General features: G+C 47.1%; 1 protein-coding gene across 1 annotated transcript; it reads left to right on the top strand.

Moving 5' to 3' along the window:
- The first annotated feature begins 14327 nt into the window (after positions 1 to 14327).
- On the top strand, positions 14328 to 18549 carry CYTL1 (cytokine like 1). Its single transcript, XM_004269689.3, has 4 exons — positions 14328 to 14521; positions 16388 to 16432; positions 16573 to 16701; positions 17896 to 18549. Exons 1-4 carry the CDS (start codon positions 14372 to 14374, stop codon positions 17977 to 17979), a joined length of 408 nt encoding a protein of 135 aa, XP_004269737.1. The 5' UTR covers positions 14328 to 14371; the 3' UTR covers positions 17980 to 18549.
- Positions 18550 to 19148: the final 599 nt, after the last annotated feature.

Raw genomic sequence — 19148 nt, 5'->3', positions numbered from 1 at the left:
TCCCTACATGGGGGCCCCCTGACAAGCCTCTAGGGTCCAGCTGAGCCATCTCCTCATCTGGAAATGCCCCTGCTTACTGCTCAACCCTGACAAAGTGAAGAGTTCCTCCTCTACCTTCCTGCAGCCCTTAGGACATCCCATGGTCAGGCACTATGTACATGGGAAGGGGTCGCCTGAAATATTGGGGAAGGAAACATTGTTGAATGAATTGTTCCCCTTTATAGAACTCCCTCTTCTTGTCTGCATGATATGCCAACCCCTTCAGTCCCCACAAGGACTAAAAACGTAAGTCACCATTTACCCATTTATTGAGCAATTACTATGTGCCATTTAGTATAATAAGCATGTTACAAACATTCATTCAATTAAGTCTCCTATAAAGATTATTTTTTCATTTTTAATACCTGAACAGTAAGGCTCAGAGACAGGTTTATCTATTCATTTCTTTGATGAAAATGTATCAAGACCTCCTATGAAATGGTCACTGCTGGGTGCTACAAGTAAAATAAAGAAGGAAGGAAGTGTAGTGCATACAATTTAATGGCAATATGAAGGCGCGTGGTTCTGAAATGCCATCGCTGGTGAGAGATTGAGCCAAGCACATCCAGCAGAGGCTGTCAGGCTGCAAACTCCAAGCGTTCGGCCATGCGCTAAAATCCACCCCAACCCCAGTAGAGTCTGCAAATGGGAGCAGAGTTTTCCAGACATCTGTGGAACTCTGGAATGAAATTTACATCTAACCATGAAAATGCTTTTTTACCATCATTCAAAGGAAGTCACTGATGGCCAGTGGGGGGAAAGCAGACATCAGCCATTAATGGAAAAGTCCATTAAGACTCTTGCTACTGACTCTTGCAGGACTTGCGTGGCAAGGCTGCCACGAAAATGCATCTAGAACCCATGTCTGATGATGGAGCCTGAGAAAACCCAAGACGCCCCTCAAGCTACCTGACAAATTTACTCAAGTGCTGAGACCAGCTTAAGAATCAGCTGAATGAGTGGAAGGATGTGAGGATAGTTTTATTTTGCTTATTTTTGAACAGTAGTTCAAGCAGGAAAATGGGAAGATTTTTCTGGAAAACACGTGACACGTACACAACAGATAAAGTTGTTTTTTAAGCACACGGATCAATTCGCAAAGCATCAGGCAAAACTGTCGTGACGTGAATAACGATGATGACAGAGCTGTCACAGGGTGCCCTGTAGGAGTGTGGCACTTACAACAGCTATCGATAAAGTTTGCTCAATCTGCCATTCATTCATCAAATACGGGGGAGGAGGAGAGCATGTAGAATATTTCTGGAGTCAGTCACTGTGCCGGTTGCTCACGATCCAGCTGTGAGCAACATAGAAGGTGTACAGGAAAGAAGAACAGTAAACAAGCAATGATCTGTGGCTAATGTCTGGACAGGGAAGCATGAGAATCTAGGAGAGAGAACAGAGCAGACAGCTCATCTTGCCTGGGGTGAGAAAATGCCTTGTCAGGGAAAGGACAGTCCAGACACTCAGTAGTCTGAGCCTGATTGCAGTAGGGCTGGGAGAAGGAATAGTGTTCCAGGCAGGGGAACAGCGTGGTCAGAAGCCCAGGCATCGGAGGGAAAATGACACATTTGAGGCACATTTTTAAAAAATTGAAGTATAGTTGACTTACAATATTGTGTTGGTTTCAGGTGTATAGCAAAGTGATTCAGATAGATAGATAGATAGATAGCTATAGATATGCACACGCCCCTATGCATACATACATATGTATATGTTCCTTTTCAGATTCTTTTCCCTTATATGTTATTACAAAATATTGAGTATAGTTCCCTGTGCTATACAGTAGGTCCTTGTTGGTTATCTATTTTATATATAGTAGTTTTGTATCTGTTAATCCCAAACTCCTAATTTATCCCTCTCCCCTCCTTCCCTCTTTGGTAACTATAAGCTTGTTTTCTACGTCTGTGGGTCTATTTCTGTTTAGTATATAAGTTCATTTGTAAGGCGCACATGTTTTATAAACATGTGATGCCCGTGTATAAGAGGTTACTATTACAGTGTATTCGTTGAGAAAGGCCAGATTAATTTCCATACGTCTTCTGGTTCATTTTTCAAAAGACTAATTCTGTAGCTGTAAGAAGCCCAATTGCTGCTCAAGTCTCTGCTGAACAGATGGATAAGCAAATAATAAGAATCCAAAGCTCCTATATTTGAAATAGAATTAGGAAGAACTACATACATAACAGTGTGAAATCAGCATGACCTGTCTGGAAACATATGTGATATTCCTCCACCTGCTTTTTTGCCTTTTCTCCTTTGTTTTGAAATGTTTCAAGGATATAATTTTATACTATGTTTAGGGCCCTACATCTGCTGTGCATCAGTGAATGCAGCTCAATTTTAAAAACACCCTGAAAGTCTGTGATAAGTAAACACAGCCCATGTGAGTGTATTTGGCGTATCTGGATACCCCCAGCCAATGAAGATGGTTTAGAGACATCCCATCCCATGCGGAGCATCAGCTCTGGGACCCAGATCATCTAGGTTTTATTACCAGCCCATCAAGTACCAGCGGCGTATTTTTGGCAAGACACATGGCCCCTTTGAACCTAAGAGCTTCAAGTGTAAAATGAGGATTTATACCCATCTCTCAGGGTGGTGGTATGCTCAGAAAGTATTGAGAGCTACAGCCGTAAGTGCTCAGGACCTGTTTGTACCCCCTTTGCCTTCCTGATTCTGTGCCATAAGTGAGCCTCACTCAGAAACTATGGCCTCTTCATGAAAGAAAAAAGGAACTATTCAAAGAAAAAAGAAAAAAACTTAGGAGGTCACACTGGAACGTGCCAGGAACATGGATGTGCAGCCAGCTTCTGAAATGGTTTCTGAAGAGGTGAGATGCTTTCCACCCAAGGTTTAAGTCCTTCTCACCAACTTCCTGCCCTGGGTGTGTGTTGGCTACGAGGCTTCCTGAAAGGATGGAGGCCAAAACACTCAAAGCGCTTCCCGAGGGAGGAAGCCTTCACCTCAGAAGCTGGAATCCACGGGACCGGGAAGATGAATGGGGGTCTCAGGGGGCCCTTGTTTATGGTGGCTGTGCTGGGGCGCTGGCTTCCCAGGGCTTCATGCTATGGGAGGAAGTGACTGGAGCATCACTGCTTCGTTCATTCCACCCACGTTCTCTGTCCTTGTACCAGGCTCAAGCCCTGGGCCAGCGCCTGGGGGTGGAGACGGTGTGTCCTAGCTCCCGAGCTCCTCATCGCCCAATGTGTTGGGGAGTTGGGGGTGGGAACCGTATTTTGAGGGCTGGAAATCACATAAATAATAATAATACCAAACCCACAATGCTCTGTCTACCCCTGGCACTGGTGGTCTAAAGGCTTTGCATATCTTAACCATTTCATCCCCTCTGGCCCCGAGCATAAGGGTGACCACCACCATTGTCTCCATTTTACAGGTAAGGCAGTAGAGAAAGTCACACGGCAAGAAAATGACAGAGCTTAGATCTGTGGTTTGAGTTGAAACCTCTAAATCAAGCTGGCCCTCGAAAAGAAAATAGAATGGTAGGTGCCAGGAGCTGGGGGAGGAAGTGGAGGGTAGTGTTTAGGGGGTACAGAGTTTCAGCTGGGGAGGATGAAAAGGTTCTGGAGATGGATTGTGGTGACGGTTGTACAACAATGTGAATGTACTTAATGCCACTGAACTGGACATTTAAAAATGGTTTAAAATGGGACTTCCCTGGTGGCGCAGTGGTTGGAGTCCGCCTGCCGATGCAGGGGACACGGGTTCGTGCTTCGGTCCGGGAAGATCCCACATGCCGCGAAGCGGCTGGGCCCGTGAGCCATGGCCGCTGAGCCTGTGCATCCGGAGCCTGTGCTCCGCAGCGGGAGAGGCCACAGCAGCGAGAGGCCCGCGTACCGCAAAAAAAAAAAAAAAAAAAAAAAGTTTAAATATTTCAAAAACTTGTGTATATTTTATGACAATAACTTTTTTTTCATAGGTTCAGGGGAATACAGAATAGCTCTAGAAATACTCATCACATTGCAGGAGAAATGGATCATCTTTCATTATAAAAGAAATCATTAAAGATGGAAACGGTTGTATAGATTTTTCATAGGTCAGGAGCCAAAACCAGCGACTGGTCTGAGGTTCTAAATTTAAAAGAATTCTGGTTGTATATGCGTGACACCAAAGCAACAAGCATATTTGTTCAGCTAAGTCGATTCTGTTAATTTATTGAAAAGAATCAGTTAAGTGAATCATTTAGCATCCTATAAACAAAACAAACACAACAAAAGGGAAAAAAAATCTGGGCCTCCAAATACAATCTCTAATACAACATGCTATCTGCTAACAACCAGGGAATTTTCCAGGTTCCCTGGAGACAGGGTCTGGGAAAGGAGATTACTCATAAGTGAGCATCGCCCGTTCTGCCTGAAACAAGTACCCCACTTCAATCCTCACGACCACGTCCCCATGAAGGACCTCAGGACACTGAGAACATGGGGACCAAGCACATTGCAGAATGGTGGTCCAGAGCCTGATGTGCCCGTGAGCCCACACTCAGGCCGCTGCAGCCGGTAGGGTGGTCCTGCCCAGGGCAGAGAGGACTCGCCATGCTCGTGATGGACCTCTTAAAAGCAACAAGCCACCACGTTTATAATGGAGAGAAATGCAAAACAGCACCTTAAATAGAGTCTCCCCTCATTTTCTGAGGAAATTAAAGTTCAGAGATAGGGTAGTGAGCTGCCCAGTATCACACAGCTTGTTAAGAAATTATTTTTTTCCTTCTTGCCTTCTCTCCATCCCTCAACAAATTTTTATTGAGTCCTTTCTCTTAGTTGGCAGGGTAGTGGGGTGTTAGGAACTCCGATTTGAGCCAACCTGTCTGGTTTGAACCTGGGCTTCACTTTAATGAATTGTGTGACCTTGAGCAAGTTATGTAACTTCTTGCCTCATCTGTGAAGGGGGGATGTGATGGTACCAGCACCAACCTGGTAGGGTTCTTACAAGGATCGCCCTGGTTCACGGGCACAACACCCTAAGAAAAGCACCGGACCCTCAGCTCTGTATCCACATTAGCTGTTATTAGTTTCAAGGTCCCCAAACCAGGCATGATGGGATGTGGACATTTGGTGCAAAACATTCCATCAACGTCACAATTTTGCCAAGTGTCACCTCTACCTCATCTTAGAGTGTCTCTCCGGGGCCTTTGCTCAGCCCGGGGACACAGAGATGACCAGCTCAGCTCCTCCACCAGAAGATCCTGAGTCTGACACAGACATTGGCAAACAAACCACTGGAAGGCAGCCTGGGGGGTGTCACACGTGTTATTAAATTGAAAAATTATAATCCTCAAGGAATAACCTCAAGTAATAATGTATTGTTCGGTGTGTTTGTTGTCTATTGTTGTGTAATAAATTACTGTACCACAAACATGAAGGCTTAAAACAACACCCATTTGAACCCTCCTATACTGTTGGTGGGAAAGTAAATTGGTGCAGCCACTACGGAAAACAGCATAGAGGTTCCTCAAAAAACTAAAAATAGAGCTACCGTATGATCCAGCAATTCCACTCCTGGACATATATCCTGACAAACTATAATTCAAAAAGATACATGCACCCCTATGTTCATAGCAGCACTATTCACGATAACCAAGACATGGAAACAAACTAAATGTCCATCAGCAGATGAATGGATAAAGAAGATGTGGTACACACACACACACACACACACACACACATATATATACACACAACGGAATACTACTCAGCCATAAAAAAGAACAAAATAATGCCATCTGCAGCAACATGGATGCCACTAGAGATTATCATACTTAGAGAAGTAAGTCAGAAAGAGAAAGACAAATACCATATGATATCACTTATATGTGGAATCTAAAATATGAGACAAATGAACTTATTTATGAAACAGAAACAGACTCACAGACACGGAGAACAGACTTGTGGTTGCCAAGGGGGAGGAAGAGTGGAGGAGGAGTGGATTGGGAGTTTGGGATGAGCAGATACAAACTATTATCTATAGCATGGATAAACAACAAGGTCCTACTCTATAGCACAGGGAACCATATTCAATATCCTGTGATAACCATGATGGAAAAGAATTGAAAAAATGTGTAAATGTATAACTGAATCACTTTGCTGTACAGCAGAAATTAACACAACATTGTAAATCAACTCTACTTAAATAAAAAATTTTTAAAAATAAAAAAAATTAACATCACTAAAGGAAAACAACAACATCCATTATCAGCTACTGGCTGTGGAGGGCAGTCGGGGTGAAACCAGCTGGGTTCTCTGCTGTGCGTCTCACTGGCCATGTCTCATATCTGGGGGCTCTGGGGAAGGATCTGCTCCCAAGCTCATTCAGGTTACTGACCGACCCAGTTCCTCGTGGCTGTATGTCTGAGGTTCCCATTTCTGTGCTGGAGGCCAGAGGGGCCACTCTCTGCTCCTAGAGGCTGCCCCATTCCTTCCTATGTTTCTCCCTCCACCTTCAGACCAGCAGTGTAGGTCAAATCCTTTCCACACTTGGTAGATCCCTGGGTAATCTCCCTTTTGAGTAACTCAAAGTCAAGTGATCAGTAACCTCCAGGACATCTGCAAGATCCTTTTTGCCATATAACTAACTAAACCACAGGAATGATATCTCCTACATGGGCTCCACCCACACTCAAGGGGATGGGGTTCTACAGGGGCCTGGAGGTCGTGGTAGAATTCTGCCTACCACAGTCAGGCTGGGCTAGGTTCTACTGTCATAACAAACAAGCCAGAGGTGGGCTGGGGTATAGCTCTAGGTCTCCACCTCAGGGTGAGGCCAGCAGAGCCGCCACTATCTCTGACTCAGTGGCCCCATAGCAGAGAGAAGGGGAAAGTGGCAATGCATGCACGGGCTCTTAAAGCTTCTGCCCAGAAGCAAAACCCATCGTGTCCTCTTATGTGTCATTGCACGAAATGACTCACGTGGCCATGCAAAATTTCAAGGGAGCAGGGAAGCTCAGCGCTGGCTTGGAACCAGGAGAGAGGAGACTGGATGTATTTGATGATCAGCACCAATGATTACCACAAATAGTGAATCATCAAAGAGAAGGCAATGGCTGCGAGCACCAGCTCTGTGCTGGGCGCCGTGCTGGGTCCTGTCTTGTTCAGAGCTCTCTTATTTTTAAGAGATAGAAAAACAACTCACTGAAACCAGCTCTAGCCAAAAGGAAATACTAAGTCTATAGCTAGAAATGACCCCAGGACAGCTTACAGAGTCCAAGGAGGAATTCCAGCACTGGGCCTCTGGGAACAGAATCAGGGATGGGGCTCCATCCAGACTCTCTTCTCCATCCATCTCCCAGCTCTGCTTCTGGCCTTGCCTGCTCCTCCAGCAGAGAAGCCCACTCCAGGTCAGGAGACATAACTGTTGGCAACCATGTAGGGACATCGGTGGAATGAGAGAGCGACTTTCTTCCTGTACCCATCAGTTCATCCCAGGGAAGGAAGCTGATTGGTCCATCCTGGGCCACGTGCCCTTCGCCATAACCATTGTGGGAAGGTTAGAACTGGCCTAAGATGGAGTGAATGAACAAGGTCCACAACCAGGAAAAGAAAATGAAAAGAAAGAAAAGATAAAGAAAATGAAAACCACAGCCCCCACAGTCACACTGGCTATTTCATGTTTATTTCATCTTCACAAGAACTCTGGGCAATAAACGTTATAAATCCCATACATCAGAGGAAGACAAGGGGTGACAAGATTTGCACAGTCACATCATAACAGAAGTGAGATTTAAACTGAAGCCTCTATCACTCCAAAACCTGTGTTCTTTCTGAGAAAAGCCAAGCTGGGACTCTTCTGAAAGACTTTTTCTGAGTCCTTTCTGCATAAACAGGCCCAAGGAAAATGTTTGGGAGAATTTGTCCTGCACACTGTTTCCTATTAAAATTTGAATCCATGTTTCAAGGATTATAGAGGGGTCTCTATTCTAAAACGTGGGATTATTTTCAGAATCACTGCCCCAAAGCAAAACGTGGCCTTGTTGTTTGTCTTCATTCCTTTACTCTGGAATATGTGGGCCAACTTTCCACTTGGGTTTGCCAAGAGCGCAAGTAACAAGCTCAAAACACATCACATAAACAGGGGGAGATGTGTGGCTTTTAACCAAAGGAACACTGCTGTTGACAGGACACCCTGGAGGCAACATTCCGGCTAGTTGTTCAACCTACACCCCTTGCTCAAATACCTCCTGGCTGTTACTGCTCTGTCAGGATAGCACAGGCATCACTGGCCCTGGATTCTGACCTCAAATGCAGGCAGGAAGGGGGACTCAGAGGTAGTCTCTTTGCTAGAGAACTGGCCTCTACCACCAGCCCCTGATGTCAGCATCTCAGACTCCTTGTGTGTCCAGTGTGATGTTTTCCAAGGATGGAAACTGCCGCAGGGCTCTTCCGATCTCTGGCGAAAACAGCTACTGGCTGGACTTTGGGTAACCGAGGAGATCTGAGACTGGCCATGGCCCTTTCAACCTTGGCTGTCATTGCAAACAGGCACAGGACAGGAACACAGGGAATATTCGGGGGAAAGGTGTGATTCTGAGTTTGAGCCATGTAATGAAAGAGTTCTTATTTCTTATGGTCTGCTCAGGAATTTCCCATAACCCCGTAGGGCTGGGAACAAAAAAGTGTTTCCCTGGTTACCTGCATCACTTACAGGAATGTGCCAGTCTGAATAGCCAGAAGGAAAAGTTTAAGTGATCTTTATCTAAAAATGCTAAAAAGGAGTCCCAGACTATGAAAATACGACGTCACGAGACAGACATGGCAGGATCTGCTGGCAGCGCAAAGCTCAGGACTTCCTTCAATGGTCAGGGGATGAGATGGCACATGTCCTCTCCAGACAGGGATGGGATAGCATGTGTGCTGGACTCTACCAGCAGCCACATTGCGACCACAAGGAGACCTGGCTTTAGGATGGAGTCAGTGACATATGTGTCAGTTCAGGTTCAACCAAAGATGCAGAACCAGAAGCAGAGACATAGTAAGAGATTATTTTATTGTAAGGAATTGGCTGACACGGTCGTGGAGGCCGGCATGGCCAAGAAAGTCCAAAACAGCAAGGCAGGCTGTCAGGAAGGGCAAGCTAGAACTCAGGGTGATGGGTCGAAGCTACTGCACAGGCAGAATTTCTTCTTCCTCAGGGAATTTCTTCTTCATCAGCTCTGCTCTTAACATTTTTCAACTGACTGAATCAGGCCCACCCAGAATATCTAGAATAATCTCCTGTCCTTCGAGTCAACTGGTTATGGACTTTAATCACATCTACAAATACCTTCACAGTAGCACCTGGAGTAGCATTTGATTGAATAACCAGGGACTATAGCCTGGCAGAGTTGACACATCAAAAGACCATCACAGTATGGAAGAGGGAGACAGAATAAGGTGATTCCTTGGTGACTTCATCGAGCTCCTAGATCAAACCATTCCTGAGCTCCACACTACCACTACGTGTTCCAGTTGAACTTTCCAGAAAATCTGGCCATGGGTATCTCAAACCATGTTTTCTGTAACTCACAACTTTAGTCCTAACTGACACAACAGGGGCCCAAACCAAGGAGGTTAACAGTTCTGACTAGACCTCTCAAGGAGGGCTGTGTTTCAATCTGGGTTCCAGCTAGTGGGAGACACATTGACACACAACAGGGATAAAGGGGCAGTCACTTCCATTCAGCAGGGAGATGTTTACTGAACACCTACTCTGTGTTGGACCTGGCCTCCATGCTGTGGACACAAAGACAAAGAGGACACTCGCTCTGCCTGTAGGGGGCAGACAAGCAAACAGACAAAGGCCAGAGTGGACAATGCCGTGTCAAAGCAGAGGAAAGGGCAGGGGCCATGGGAGCCTGTGCAGGCAGGTGGAGGGGACCCAATCCAGCAAGGCAGGCTTCCTGGAGAAAGTGACATTTCAGCTCAGTCTGGAAGGGTGAGAAGGAATGAACCAGGAACAAACAAGGTGAGGAAAAGACATTCCAAGAAGCAGGAACGGCATGTATGAAGGCCAAAGGCCACTTGGGTGTTATAACTACAAACACTAGGGATTGCTAATGCTGTGTGATTTGGAGCGAGTCACTTCACCTCTCTGTGCCTCAGTGCCCTCAGATGATGATACTAGAATGAATGCATTAAGCCTTGTACAGGGCTTGGAACAAGGCCGCATTTCAGGGTTAGCTATCATCACCATCGTCATCATCATCACCATCATCATTGTCATTCCTTGATAAAAGTGCAGGAAAGGACAGGCAGAGGTAGCTGGAGAGGTAGTCTGGGACCAGGCCACAGACCTCAGACTATCTTCCAGGCCTCAGGGAACCAGGGAAGAACACGAAACAGGCAAGCGTGGATTTCTGCTTTAGAAATGTCTACTGGGAGGAGAAAGAATTCTGGGCAGAGAGATGGTAATCGTAATGTAATTGTGGAAAAGGATGTTGAAGCCACTTCCCATGGAAAAAGTTTCAAGAAATTGGGGTGTTTGCTCAGAAAGAGAGCCGGCTCTGTCTGGGGGGCAGGGATGAGTAGTGGTAGACAGGTTGACGGCTGAGAATCACCCAGGGCTGTTCTGTGGAGGAAGGTAACAGAGATTTAGGTCACAGGCGGTAGCTCCAGGGAGTCAGCACATCTCACCTTCACCTTGGGAAGAATTTGTATTGTTCACAGCTGCCCAGAGACTGGAGGGCAGACTTAAAGGGCAATGAGCTCCCCATCCAGGGAGGTATGCAAACAGACTCTGGATGAATGCTTGACAGGGAAGCTGTAAAAGAGGCACAAGCACCAGGCAAGTTGATGCAGATCATTTCCAAGTTCCTCACAACCACGATCTCTGTTATCCTACTGAACCCCAGAGAGATGGTGTATTAGTTTCCTGTTGCTGCTGTAACACATAACCACCAACAGAATGGCTTAAAACAACACACATTTATTCTCTCACAGTTCTAGAGGTCAGAAGTCCACCATGAGTCTCACTGGACTAAAATCAAAGGCTTGGCGGGGCTGTGTTCCTTTCTGAAGGCTCTAGGGGAGAATCTTTTTTTTTTTTTTTTTTGCCTTTTTCAGCTTCTAGAGGCTTCCTGCAGCTCTTGGCTTGTGGCCTCTTCCTCCACATTCAAAGGTAGCAGCATAGCAGCTTCCAAATTCTCTCTCTCCTTCATACACCGCCCCCGCCCACATCCCCATGCCCATCCCACATCCCCACAACGTTCCTCAACTTGCTGACGGAGCCATCGCCAGGGAGAGGCTCCTGCGGCACCAGGGTTCCCACTGTCATGCCACTTACCCTGTGTGTTCGATGAGTTAATTGCCCTCTTTAGTCTCCTCAGAGGACAGCATCTCTCATTCACTGTTTTATCCTTATTGTTCATCTCAGGCCTGCACACAATAGATTCTCAATAAATAAAGTGTCTGGAGAATGAATGAAGAATCCATTCAAAGAAAATGGCTGGTAGATGCCATTCCAGCTGAGAAGCATTCACTCACTCATTAGCTCTGGCTGCTCGGCTCTCCTGACATAATGAGGTACCATGGCTTGATGGGACCCCTGCTCTTCTCACGCACTAAGGGGGTTGGGAGAAACCTTTGGAGGAAGACAGAGGCTTCAGTCTGTGTGGAAATTCCAGCCTGGATTTTTAGCATTCACGTTCCATACTGAGTAGCCTGATGCTGAAGGAGCCAGGGAAGGGGCCAGGGAAGGGAGCTATTGGGGGCGCAGGGGGACGGCAGTGCCAAAGGAGAACTTTGTGAGCAAGTACACCCGTGGGTCCCCTGATACCTCCTTCATCGAGGGCAGGGTCTCTCTGGCATGACTCCGGCTGTGCTCTGTGGGTTTCTTAATGGGTTTGTGCCTCGCTCTGAGTAACAAGATTAACAGCCATCAGGTTAATTCAGCAAAGCTTTCCTGAGCATCTGCTCTGCCCGGCTGGGTGCTGGGTGCTGACAAGCCCAGATGCAGAAGGCAAGCGCGGTGAGTGGGAAGGCAGATGGGATCCTGTTAGCGGGATGTCTGGTACGTAGGGTGCAGAGGAGGCTTCTGATTCGCCCAAGGAGTCCTATCAAAAACCACACACGTGTCCAGGGTGGAACAAGGCCAGACCTCCCAGCGACACATTTATCTCACCATCAAGTGCACAGAAAAGCCCGCTTTTTCAGCACAGCAATGCCTCCTCGATCGGATGGTCCAAGGACTAGTTTTGCTGCTTGGGCTGGTTTTTCCTCCCTGTCCTGAATTTGAAGCTCCTTCGATGAGCACATCCAGAAACACTGGAGCATTTCAAAGGAGTCCGGAGTCCCTGACTGGGGCCGGTTTGTCTGCCAGGGAGGCCCACGCCCCAGGCACTGCCACAGAAAGTGGGGAGACCCCTTGATCCAGAAGAAAAACACATCTGTGTTTGCTGCTTGCACCTCCAAACACACACAGTTCTGCCCTGCCTGAGAGGGCATCCAAAAGGCGGTCCCCAGGCCATCTTGCTAAAGGTGTTTAGAGAACATGCTCTCACCTGCAAAACAGGAAGGCAAGGCTGTGATCCCTGCCCAGGGCTTGAACACAGAAAAGTAGCAAAATAGAACATCAGGGCGGGAAGAGACCTCCCGCTGCCTGGGGTGATGCTGCTCTGTTTATGGACAGGGAATGGCACCCGTCAGGAAGGGATTTTTGTGGGCAAACAGAGACAGGGAGAGGCTGGAGCTGAACTTTCATCCCTGCTGTTGATCCTCGATGCTGCCCCATATGCAGGACACCACACTCCTTTCCCTTAACCTTCTGGTCCTCCACTTTGGTTGTTTTGTTCTGGGAATGTGTGCCAGCCCGGGCCGCTCTTCTGCCCTGCCCTGCAGTGAGACAGGCTTGGGAGACAGGCAGACCCAGGTGCACAGCTCTGCCTCCCCTTATAAGCCTTGTGACCCCAGACAGTTTCATATCCCCTGAGAGCCTCAGTTTCCTCATCTGGGAAATGGGAATACCCCCACCCACTTCACTGGCTTTCTGTGAAGCTCGTGGCATTTGTGACAACAGCTGTGTAGTTGTATAAATGAGCTTCACGCATCACTGCTGGAGCATATGTGATGCTTGGTGTTAAGTAAGAACCTTCCTCTCTTTCGACAGCTCCTTCGCGTTGCTTGTTCCTTGGTCTTGGGCAGCCCAAGAGCTCAAACTCATCTCTGGCTGCAAGAGTCCTGCTCTTCCCCAGGTCCACACTGCAGAATGGGAGGACGGAATGAAGACAAGGCAGAAAGCCCCACTGGACCCATTTGCCTCCAGCCTTATGACCTTGTACAAGTTGCTGGAACTCTGTGAGTCTCAATTTTCCCACATGGAAAACTGGACTGTTTTCTGCAGGACCTGCCTCGCAGGGATGCTTGTAGGAAAGGAGACAGTGACATCAGCTCTGACTGTGATAATAGCTCAGCATTTTCTCTTCCTCGCTATGCTCTTATCATCCCCGTTTCACAGACAAGGAGAGGGAAGAAAGAGTTAAGAAACTTGCCCAAGGTCATCACAGGAGTGGGTGACCATGCAATGCACCGAGCGCCTAAGGGCAGAGCTTACTCTTCTAACTGGTACCCATGCTCCTGTATTTACAGGAGAGCAGCCCGTAGAGCATCATTGCTAAGAGACCCACATGTGGAGAACCAACCCTTCCAGTGGGTCTGCTCTGTACCAGGACTTGTGCTGGGAGCTTGAAGTGGACCAGCTAGGGGAATGCTCCCACATCCCCCATCACAGGCCCTAGCACAAGCCCGTCTTCCAGATGCAGAGGCGCAGCGGCTCAGAAGGCAAGGGATTTCCCAAGGTTCCCCTGGCCAGTCAGTGGCGGGTGGATAGTGATACCCAGGCTGCCTGACCCCAAACCCCCGGATCACTGGTCCTCAATCCATCACTTCTGGTCCCTTTCCCTCCCCCAGTTCTGCTCCAAGAGATCATCCAGTTTTACCAAACGGTCCCCATTCTGACTGAAGGGGCTGAATGCTCACTCCCGCCCCTCTGGCTGAACCACCATCCCTCCTGTCTCCCTCTTGTCCTCTGTCCCCCTCATCTGCCAATCCTGCCACTTCAGGAAGAGCCCCTGCCAGGAGAGAAAGTTCTATTGCAAGTTGTGTGAGAGGAAGACCCTGTTCCCTTCCAGGTGCCTGGCATCTCCCCCTCCCCGCCCCTGCCAGGAAGCACCTCCTCTCAACAAGGGGGACCTTTAGGTCTGAAAGGCTCCAGTGTCCACAGGCCAGGTGGGCGTGCTCTTGGCCTTGGCTGGGCACCACAGGAAACGGAGGCGTGGAGGACCACCCCCAAGCCTCTGCTTAAAGGGGCGGCTGGCCTCGGGCTGCAGTCAGGCCGCCTTTGCACCATGACCCCCCAGCTGCTTCCCCTGCTGATGCTGCTTCTGGCCGGCCCCCCCGCCGCTCAGCCGGCTCCCCCGACCTGCTACTCCAGGATGCTGGCCCTGAGCCGGGAGATCACCGCTGACTCCCGGAGCCTGCAGGCCACGGAGCCTTCGGTGAGTGCCCTCGGCCCCCCTGAGGACTGGGAGACCCAGTTCTCAAAAATTTGCCTTTGGACCAGGGAAAAAACGCTATCTTTCTTTTCTGGTCAATGTTAATTTCAAGGGTATTTGTGTTTTATTCCCATCCTATTAAATACCAATGGTTTGCACTTCCTTTTAAATACAAAGAAAATATAATCAAAGACATCACAATTTTTGTTTATAACTAGCTAGCAAATATCAGAGGATCTGTTTTAAAATGTAAAAAGAGAGAGAGAAAGAGAGAAAGAGAAGAGAAGAGAAGAGAAGAGAAGAGAAGAGAAGAGAAGAGAAGAACAGGAGAAAAGAAGCTCCCATAGAGTTTAGAGCTCCAACTTAAGGAGGACCAAAGAGTCCTGCTTATTTCTTCTCTCCACTAGCCAGCAGGAGCTAAGGGGGCAACTCCCAGAATCAGCCCCACCCCTAACCTGCTGTAGGAACCCTGAGCAAATTACTCAGCCCTGAGTCTCAGCATCCTCAGCTGTGAGAGGGGGTGGCCGAGCCCCTCACCGGCTTCGGGCAGCTGGAGGGTTGAAGACTTGAATGCAGACACAGCCTGCACAGAGGACAACCCAGGATGTCTGCACTGTTCTCAACACTGTGTTAAGAGGAAGACCCAGGGGCTCGGAGCCATCAGTCCCACAGGGGCCACCCAGAACTAGAATCCGGCCTCCTGACTGCTCGTCCAGTGTAGAAACAAAGCAAATTAAACTTCAAAGCTCCGGTAAAATTTAAAAGTATCCCTTTACCACTTGTGAACCCTTCAAATAAAATGCACCTTTCTCAGATGTGGGGCTTACGATACCCTATCACCTCCTTTGTATTTTCTTTTTGAAACTTAAATGATGAGTATTTTTTTCAACTTATGAAAGTCATATACTTTGAAAATGGTTGGAAAAGGCACAAAAGACAAAGAAGAAAATAAATATTACTGCAATTCTACCACCTAGAGGTGACCTGCTGCCATCACATTCAGAGGATAGGATTTCAGCTCTGGGTCTGTACATAGTTATCCAAGTGTGTGGACAAATTGGATCAAACAACACAGCAGTTCTGCAATTTACTTTTTAGCGACTCTGTCAAATAAATTAATATTTCTTTGTAACAACATTTGGTTGTATTTTTGCGCCCCAACGTGTCCGCAAATTCCTTGCTATTAAATGTGTAGAGCAATCATCTTTTAAAACTATATGATTTTAAAGCTTAAAATAATGCATAGGCTCAGAGCTGGAAGGAAGTGGAGGTGATGTGTTCTAACTCTCTAATCTCACAACTGGGAAACCGAGTCACAAAGAAGAAGGAGACCTACTCTACGTCACACAGGGGATAACTGGTCGGGAGGGACCAGAATCTGGGTCTTCTGACCTTCAGGCCAGCACAGAAGCAAAAGTGAAATATAGTAATATAAAAGTGTACATATATATACAGTTTTATATTACTAAAGTATATACTGTATATATTACTATGTCTAGATTACAGTTATAGAACTGTTTTAATATATATACATATATAGACACACATATTTATATGTATCTCTCTCTCTCTATATATATATATATGTATGTATATGTGTGTGTGTATATATATATATATATAAAACTGTTCCCTAGCTCATAGTCAATGATAAAATGGTTGCATTCTAAAAGTCGAATTCTAGAAGAGCAGTTTACTTTGGGGGAATGTGGCATATGGTACAAGAAAGTATTGTACACGGCAGCATCAAGGAAGGCCCCAGGGATCTGGGGCTGCTCTGGTTTTGGGGAGGCTGGCAGAGAGCCTTCTGTGGCCAGGCTGAGGGTGTGTCCCTGTGAGCAACACAGAAACCCGTTTCCCTTTCTGCAGGAGCCGTGTGTGAGATACCTGCCCAGGCTGTACCTGGATATACACGTAAGAGGGGTCTGCCTGCCTGCGGGAGGGCTTGGAGTGGGAGTGGGGAGAGACTGTGCAGAAGGGCCAGGAGTCCCCAGCTCCCGCGTCTCTGGCTACTGACTCCCACCACGAGACCCGGCCCTGTTGTCCACTCACAGAATTACTGTGTGCTGGCCAAGCTGCGGGACTTTGTGGCATCGCCCCAGTGTTGGAAGGTGGCCCGGGTAGATGCCTTGAAGGATAAAGTGCGGAAACTGTACACCATCATGAACTCGTTCTGCAGGAGGGTAAGTGACCCCATTGAACATTCTTTTTCTACTTGTCATCAGCCAAGAACTTAAGAGAAGGGTTAGGAGAAGAGGGAGATGAGGAGGAGGAAAACAAAAGCTTGTGGGGTGCTTCCAGGTCACAAATCCCTTCCTCAACCCTATAGCTCTTGCTGAGGACAAGGCTCCTCCTGTCCTCCAGCTCCATCTCCAACACCCAAGACCACAGGCTGCGAGGCAAATGGGGCTGGGATTGCGGGTAGAGGACTCTGGAATTCCGAGAATTCCCAGAGCCCTGGGATCAGGAGAGACTTCCTGGGGGAGGGGCTTCTGGTGTGCTCTGTGCTGGGAGGAATCTGGCAGCAGAGGGGAGGGAGACGGGAAAAACACAGAATCAGCACTGGTTAAGATGTAGGAAGCAGAGTCGTGTGGTCCTAGGGGCACAGGCTTCAGCATCACCTCCCTGCTTCCTAAATGCCAGTGTCGCCTCCTCTCTCTGAGCCACAGTTCCCTCATTCGTGAATGATAACCATGTCAGGAGAGCATTGGGAGGATAATACTACTTACAACCTGACCCTGTGTGTGCTGGACACTGTAGTAACTCCCTCGGTCCTAAGATCTCTATCAAGGTGACTAAACATAGAATACCGAACACCAGGCCTGGCCCAGGAAACTAATAATTAGCTATTAGGTTTTTTAGCTTTAAGTTTTATTAAGATTTGTTTCGTTACTATGCATCAAAGATGAGACGAGCATTTTGTCCCACACCCATTCCCCTCCTCATTCCCCTCTCCCCTTGGTCATGGAGGGGAGACAAGAAGAAGACATAATACAGTCTGAAAAGTGCTGCTGTTGGCTCTAAAGTGTTTGAAGGTGAGACCTGGTGCTGTTACTCACGGTATCCCCGATGTCTGGCCCAGAGTTTTTGCTCAAAAATTGAGATTTATTCATTTATTCACTCCCTTGCCCATCTATCCATCCATCCATCTGGTCAACCAACGTACAACTGAATTCAATAGTCAAAGACTATATGAGATTCAATGGGAAGGTGAAGAAAGACGTAACCAGCTCTCCTTGGGGGAATGAAGGTTGGGAAATTTTCACACAAAGGGGAACAATTGAACAGTCTTTGAGGATAACCAGGAGTCCTATAGTTGTGCATGGGCTCTGTGGCCACCTTCAGTGACATTCCTGCTCATTGCACATCTTTTCCAGGATTTGGTGTTCCTGTTGGATGACTGCAATGCCTTGGAATACCCAATCCTAGTGACCACGGTCCTGCCAGATCATCAGAGCTAAGGCAGCTCAGACCAGAGAGAGACCCCAGGGAGACTGAAGTTATGTCAGCTGCCCAGACACAATGGGCTAAAGCCATGGCCCCCACAGGTCTCCCTGAAACTGTCATGTGTCTCTCCACCTTCTGGAAAGCAAGGCTTGTGCTCCTACCCTAGAAACGATTTTTAACATAGTTAGAAGCCTTGCTTCTCCTTCCCCTTGGTTTTGTCTTACCAGGATGGTGAGGTACACAAGCATGTTGATTTGATCACTAAGAAGAAAAGGGCAAACCAGCTTCTTTTTTCTGAACAACTAGCTTGAGAAAAAGCAAAATAGTATGTTTGCAGTACCACTTTAACGGAGTAGTGGTACCATTTTTCTTTCTTGATAAAAACCTGCTTTACATTTAACCAAGCTTCTATTTTATACCTTCTCTCTCTACAAATTTTCCTTACACTTATCTTTCATTTTTAAGGAAATTTCATTTTCTATAAGATATATTTGCGAGGTTCATAATTACATAGTGCTGATGGGAACCACTCTTTCATTGAAAGGTGATGAAAATCAAATAAAGACTATCATTACAGTGAGAAACACGTGTCCTGCTGTATTTGTCCAAGGTGGGTGTCAGTGTGTTTATTTCATGCTCTTTCTGCAAGTTGCTGCTTTTAGCAAGATATGTCTTTCTTCCTCTTTCCATCGAGCACAGGTGTTTCTGGGTCTGCTTCAAACCACCTGTGTGAATGTCTGTCTTTAAAGCGTCGGAAGATGCTCTAATTTATGTTTGGGGACAGACTGTATCCTGCATCGTACCCATGGCAGTGCAGTACCTGACACATCATAAACATCAGTTCACTGAGTCACCATAACAAACCTAGAGACGGGCATCGTAGGAGGCTGAGGCTCATGTAGATTAGGTAACTTGACCAAGGTCACCAGCTGCTAAGTGGGGAGGCTGGATTGAACTCAAAGAGCTCCAAAGCCCACACTCTCCCCTGTGTCCCACACTGGCTCTCTGCAGGTGAAGCATGCTTGTTTAATTAATTCATGAACACAATAGTAACATCTCAGTTAAGTAACTGGATTGTTGAAAAAGATTTCAAATATTGATTTTTTAAAAGTTCACATGCTACACTGTGGTCTTTTTGTTTCCTTTACTCCCTTCTGTACACATGGGCCATACTTTCCCTCCT

This window comes from Orcinus orca, chromosome 4 (genome assembly GCF_937001465.1).
Source record: "Orcinus orca chromosome 4, mOrcOrc1.1, whole genome shotgun sequence".
NCBI classification, from domain to species: Eukaryota; Metazoa; Chordata; class Mammalia; order Artiodactyla; family Delphinidae; genus Orcinus; species Orcinus orca.
Note: the sequence above shows the minus strand (reverse complement) of the source record. Positions and strands in the feature narration are given on the sequence as shown.